At 53.0% G+C, this 6981-nt stretch overlaps 1 protein-coding gene across 1 annotated transcript; it reads left to right on the top strand.

Annotated features, from left to right (window-relative positions):
- Window positions 1-918: 918 nt before the first annotated feature.
- Window positions 919-6180, top strand: LOC310808825 (ERC protein 2-like; the record flags this gene model as incomplete). Its single annotated transcript, XM_083675926.1, has 5 exons — window positions 919-926; window positions 1029-1039; window positions 2714-3408; window positions 3478-3624; window positions 6118-6180. The coding sequence occupies 5 exons, from the start codon at window positions 919-921 to the stop codon at window positions 6178-6180; spliced, it is 924 nt and encodes a 307-aa protein (XP_083532052.1).
- Between the last annotated feature and the right edge of the window lie 801 nt (window positions 6181-6981).

Genomic DNA, 6981 nt, shown 5'->3' with positions numbered 1-6981 from the left:
TATTTGGTTCATCTGAAAATGCCAAATATGTTCATGGACAAATCCCTGGAGAGAACGTGACATTAACCAGAGTTGGCCCTGGGTGATATCTCACATTAACCAGAGTTGGCCCTGGGTGATATCTCACATTAACCAGAGTTGGCCCTGGGTGATATCTCACATTAACCAGAGTTGGCCCTGGGTGATATCTCACATTAACCAGAGTTGGCCCTGGGTGATATCTCACATTGCTCCCCCCCTTTGTGACAAAGACAGATCCAATACGAAGTCAACATGTCACTGTCAGGACAGGATTCACCCTGTAGAAGATGTAGACTGTGAGGAGACATGGTAACCAGGCCAACCATTTGGAACTGGTTCTCACAACATCCTGTGATGGTGAGCCATCAAGTTTGGTGTGACAAGAACTATCACACCAATTAACATGGTGATGCTCTGCATCCTGCTTCAGACTGGGTGACAGATCAAATGGGTAAAACACTAGAAGAGCTGAGGTAAAACTCTGTTCTTGCCTCAGACCACACGGCTGGTCCCAGAGCATGGATTGCTCTGCTACCGGTTACACCAAGTAAAACATTCCTTAAAATAGAAATGGTCACAATCCTTTCATTTAACTAAATCAAATCAAATCAAATCAAATCAAATCAAATCAAATCAAATCAACTTTTATTGGTCACATACACATACTGCCGTAATTGATTGAGTGAAATGTTTTGGGATCTTGCTCCTCGATCAACAACAGTCAACAAATCAACAGTACAATATAATCTAGTAATAATAAACCAGTGACAGTAGTAGTGCATAAGGGTGGAGTGTCAGTAGCAGCAGTAATGACTAGAATAATAATAATAATAATAATAATAACAATAGTAATACAATGTCAAGTGGATGTAGCAGCAATAACCTCAGTAAGTCAGCATGTCGCTGTCAGTGTAGAATTCAGCCTGAGTGGAATTTTCCACACTCATTCATTCCCTCTCTGTTTCCAGGTGTCTGGTGTGTCCTGTCTCACCCTCTCATCTCCACAGGTTCATCCACAGTAAGACTGTCTCCCTCCATCTCCCTCCACCTGTCTCTCACTTCCCTCCTCGCTGTATCCCTGTCTCCCCCCCTCTCTCTCTCTATGATTCCTCCTTACACCCCCCCCCCCCCTCTCTATGATTCCTCCTTACGTCCCCCACCCCCCCCTCTCTCTCTCTCTATGATTCCTCCTTACGTCCCCGTCCCCCCCTCTATGATTCCTCCTTACGTCCCCCCCCCCCCTCTATGATTCCTCCTTACGTCCCCCACCCCCCCCTCTCTCTCTCTCTATGATTCCTCCTTACGTCCCCCCCCCCCCCTCTATGATTCCTCCTTACGTCCCCCACCCCCCCCCCCCTCTCTCTCTCTCTGATTCCTCCTTACGCCCCCCCCCCTCCTCTCTCTCTGATTCCTCCTTACGTCATCCCCCCCCCCCTCTCTCTATGATTCCTCCTTACGTCATCCCCCCCCCCTCTCTCTCTCTGATTCCTCCTTACGTCCCCCACCCCCCCCCCCCCTCTCTATGATTCCTCCTTACGTCCCCCCCCCCCCCTCTCTATGATTCCTCCTTACGTCATCCCCCCCCCCCCCCTCTCTATGATTCCTCCTTACGTCATCCCCCCCCCCCCTCTCTCTATGATTCCTCCTTACGTCATCCCCCACCCCCCCTCTCTGATTCCTCCTTACGTCCCCCACCCCCCCCCCTCTCTGATTCCTCCTTACGTCCCCCCCCCCCCCTCTCTCTCTGATTCCTCCTTACGTCCCCCCCCCCTCTCTCTCTCTGATTCCTCCTTACGTCATCCCCCCCCCCCCCTCTCGCTGACTCTTCTTACTTTCCTCTCTCTCTCTCCTAGTGCCCCCTCCTCCTCCTCCTCCTCCTCCTCCTCCTCCTCCTCCTCCTCCTCCTTGAGTCCTCCACCCCCGCCTCTCTCTCCCTCTCCCTCTCTCTCCTGGTGTCTCCTCCTCCTCCTTACATCCTCCCCCCCTCTCTCTCTCTCTCTCTCTTCCTCCTTTCCTCTCCCTCTCTCTCCTAGTGTCTCCTCCTCCTTAAGTCCTCCCCCTCCCCCTCCCCCCTCTCTCTCTCTCTTCGTCCTTTCCTCTTCCTCACTCTCCTCGTGCCCACCCCCCCCCCCCCCACCCCACAGCCAGTGAGTGTGGCATCAGTGGGAGTAATGAGGGGTTGCCTGTCTGGCTGTACCCTGTACCCTGTACCCTGGCAGAGAGAAGCCTGTGGTTTAGAGCACCAAACCACGCCCCTCCCATTCTACTATGTTCCCCTAAAAACCCTCTATAATACGGAGTCTGGCAGCATTCATTAATCTATCCACCCTTAGCTCCATCCACCCCCTCACCCACCCACTCACCCACCATCCACACAGCGCTTGTGATGTACTTGTGCTGTGTAGTGTGATTGATTGTGAGTTTATCTTTTCGTACTCTAGTAAGATTGATGGTGAGAGTATGTGTACTTTTCATTCTCTGGGGCATACAGGGTTCTTGGCTTGTGCTTGGCACTGTTCTGGCAGGCATATTTACTATGCTTCTTGTTTACTCTCTCTCTCTCTCTCTCTCTCTCTCTCTCTCTCACTCTCTCTCTCTCTCTCTCTCTCTCCCTCCAGATATATTCACGATGCCCCTCAGTGCAGCAGAGAGCTGTAGCTTCACATGTGACCATGTAGCTGCCACGTTTCAGCGTCGTATTGCAGCCTCCTTCAGAAGAGCGAGATGCACAGCGGCTCCAGGAGTGGAGGCCATGCCGAGGTCAGCTCCAGCCGGTCTCCACGGTTACCCAAGTCCCCCAGGCAGGGTCCTCGCAAACTGGGCGGGGTCAGCGGGACAGGATCTGGGAGCCGGTCAGGGACAGGGACGGGGGCAGGGTCAAGGACTGGGGCGGGGGGGCCACAGACGGGGACAGGGCAGATGTCAGGGTCAGGGTCAGGGTCAAGGTCAAGGTCAGGGTCAGGCACGGGTACAGGGGGTAAAACGCTCTCCATGGAGAACATCCAATCCCTAAACGCGGTCTACGCCACCTCCAGCCCCATGTACCTCAGCGACCGTGATGCCCTGACCTCCTCGGGGGGGTACCCCAAGGCCACCATGACGCTGGGCAGGGCCACCAGCCGGACCTCCCACACGGGCCGGGCCACAGCCATGGGAAGCAGCCCCAACATCACCTCCGCCGGGCTCGCCCACCCAGCAGACCCCTACGGAGACCAGACCCAGCACCTCCAGACCGGGGGGCCCTCTGGACTGCTGCGACAGGCTGGAAGAGGAGGCACGGGGCTGGGCTCGGGAGGAGGAGGGGGAGAGGTGGTCAATCTGGAGCTCCAGTCGCAGCTGAGGGAGCTTCATAGGGAGAACGAACTGCTTAGGAGAGAGATGGAGGGGAGGGAAGGGAGGGAGGGGAGGGAGGGGAGGGAAGGGAGGGAAGGGAGGGAGGGGAGGGAGGGGAGGGATGGAAGAGAGGGGAAGATGAGCTCCTCCGTCAACAGTGTGAACTTCTGGAGCCCGGAGGTGAAGAGGGAGAGGGGGATGAGGAAGGAGGAGGGAGCCCTCACCTCCATATTGAAGGAACAGTACAGAGCCAACCAGGAAGAGAACCAGGTGAGTGAACAAACAGCACCAAATACATGTCCTTGACTTCTAACGCTCTTAACCCTTAATCATTCAACTCCATACCCCAAACCGCAAACCCTGAATAATATCTGCCATTTAGCTGACGCTTTTATCCAAAGTGACTTACATTGCAGTGAGTGCATACATTTTTCAATATATATGGTCCCAGAGGAAATCAAACCCACAACCTATGTGTTCTTAGCACCATGCTCTACCGACTGAGCCATAGAGGACCATAGTGAGCCATAGAGGACCATAGTGAGCCATAGAGGACCATAGTGAGCCATAGAGGACCATACTGAGCCATAGAGGACCATAGTGAGCCATAGAGGACCATAGTGAGCCATAGAGGACCATAGTGAGCCATAGAGGACCATAGTGAGCTATAGAGGACCATAGTGAGCCATAGAGGACCATAGTGAGCCATAGAGGACCATAGTGAGCCATAGAGGACCATAGTGAGCTATAGAGGACCATACTGAGCCATAGAAGACCATACTGAGCCATAGAGGACCATACTGAGCCATAGAGGACCATGAAGCCCTCACCCTAATCTCTAGTTGGAAAACCAAGTGAACCCTCCTAACCGCATGGCCCCCCCCCTCCTCTACACCCCTCATTTTGAGCTACGATTTGCATGTGCAAAAAAAATCCCAAAACTGAGCAAAGTCGGCCATCTTAACTGTATCAAATCTAACAGACGTGCTGAGACAGGGTCCAGTGGGAGAGACGGGGTCCAGTGGGAGAGACGGGGTCCAGTGGGAGAGACGGGGTCCAGTGGGAGAGACAGGGTCCAGTGGGAGAGACGGGGTCCAGTGGGAGAGACAGGGTCCAGTGGGAGAGACGGGGTCCAGTGGGAGAGACGGGGTCCAGTGGGAGAGACGGGGTCCAGTGGGAGAGACGGGGTCCAGTGGGAGAGACGGGGTCCAGTGGGAGTTTTGAATACTGCAACGAGTGTTTCCATGATATGCAGTGTGTCTGCCTGCCTGTCTGTCTGCCTGTCTGCCTGTCTGCCTGTCTGTCTGTCTGTCTGTCTGTCTGTCTGCCTGTCTGTCTGTCTGTCTGTCTGCCTGTCTGTCTCTCCATCACTCTCTCTCTCTTTTTTACCCTCTTTTAGTCTCAACGTTTATTGTTCTCTCTCTGTTTTATACCCCCAGCCCCCCCCCTCGCTGTTTTATACCCCCCCCCCTCTCTGTTTTATACCCCCACCCCCCCCTCTCTGTTTTATACCCCCACCCCCCCCCCTCTCTGTTTTATACCCCCAGCCCCCCCCTCTCTGTTTTATACCCCCCCCTCTCTGTTTTATACCCCCACCCCCCCCTCTCTGTTTTATACCCCCACCCCCCCCTCTCTGTTTTATACCCCCACCCCTCTCTGTTTTATACCCCCCCTCTCTGTTTTATACCCCCCACCCCTCTCTCTGTTTTATACCCCCCACCCCTCTCTCTGTTTTATACCCCCCCCCCTCTCTGTTTTATACCCCCACCCCCCCTTCTCTTATCATAGGGACATATTTTGCCTCAAATGTCAGCAGAAACTTCAAGCCAATCAGCTTTCTTCCAGCTGACATCCCCTCATGTACCCATGGAACCACCTCTGCATCCACATTTAGCTCTGCTTGTCTCACGCTGCCAGGCCAACCACAGAGCTACACACACACACACACACACACACACACACACACACACACACACACACACACACACACACACACACACAAACACACACACACACACACACACACACACACACACACACACACACACACACACACACACACACACACACACACACACACAGCTGCTTTATCAATGCCTCTCAGAAGCCTGCAGCCCTCTGGGTCATGTCTTTGTGTTGTCCTTAGTGACTGTTGTGTGGAGGGTGAATTCACTGTTTTTTTCAGAGTGTGCTTTCTTAGTGTCACATGTTCGTCACTAAAGTAGCGTCCCCATTGCGCGCGCCGGGTGTGAGTGCTGCCCCCGGCTTCAGAGCAGAAGTGTAACTTGCGCGTCTACACCTTCCACAGCCACTAGGTGGCACCCTTTCTGGCGGGTTGTTTCCTTGGCAGCGCACATCAGGACTGGACTGGACTTCCCAAATCCTCACGCGTTGATGGACAACAGGGGCGTTAGCCAAGACCACACAGACATTCAGCTGGAATAATGGCCCCTCATCACTGCAAATGTAATGATTCTCTTGTCCCTCTTCCCCCAGTGGTCTCGGCTGCTGTTGGTGATGGTTGATGTTGTAGAGCTGCTCTGTCTCAGGCATTCCACTGCATCGTTTACTTGTAGTCAACGTAACGACAAATACACAAGACTTGACTTGACTTGACTTGATTGGGCTGCTGCAATCGCCATTGTAGCGCCCCCTGGTGTTGCCGTATATATATGGAGGACTTCGGCACGCGAGACCTCCAGTGACCACGAACACAAGAACGCACGCTGTCGCTAAGAATACCTCCACGCATTTCCTGTTGAGGTCATCGCCCCTGAGGTCCCCGCCCCTGAGGTCCCCGCCCCCCAGACCGTGCAGCAGGCTTGAGTCTCTCAGCAGAGCAGTTGAACCTTGCTGCCCTGTGACCCCCCTGGAGGTCCTGAGGGGATTCACCCCTAACACTGACTGATGCCTTCGCGTAGGAGCGCTACGGCCAAGTGAAATGGTGTCTGTAGAATCCAGGTGGACCGTAGAAGTGTCTCTCAACAGTCCTGAGCTCCTGAGTGTGTCCCTCCCCTCCCCTGTCCTCTGCAGGGTGGACGTCTATGTCCAAATGTTATTGGTCACTTACATGGCATACAGCCATCAGAGATATAGTGAAATGTTTTGGGATCTGCTCCTCGACCAACAACAGTCAACAACAATCATTGAATTTACAAAACAGGAGGACGCTGAATAGCGTAGCACACTAATGCGCATACCACGTAATCGCAAGGTTCCTGGTTCGATTCCGACCCTCGACATGTCTTGCATGTCATCCCTCCTCTCTCTCACCCATCCTTCCTGTCAATCTCTACTGTCTCTATCTCAATAAAGCAGAAATGCCCTAAAACATATTTTTAAAAAAAAGGATCTACAATACAATATAATCTAGTAATAATAAACCAGTGACAGTAGTAGTGCATAAGGGTGTAGTGTCAGTGGCATCAGTAATGACTGTTATAATAACAATAGTCATACAATATCTAGTGTATGTAGCAGCAATCATTGACAGTAATCATGCAGTACACTCTCGCCTGGTCCTGCCTCTCCCAGGATGGGGACAGAGCAGAGCAGGGAAACACTCGTAATGGAGAGAAGGCTATTAATCAGGCAAGGGCTTTTAGTGGGCCACTCGTAAGGATGTTG

This window comes from Argentina silus (assembly GCF_951799395.1).
Source record: "Argentina silus genome assembly, chromosome: 8".
Taxonomy (NCBI): domain Eukaryota; kingdom Metazoa; phylum Chordata; class Actinopteri; order Argentiniformes; family Argentinidae; genus Argentina; species Argentina silus.
The sequence above is the reverse complement of the archived record's forward strand: the minus strand, read 5'-3'. Positions and strand labels throughout refer to the sequence as shown.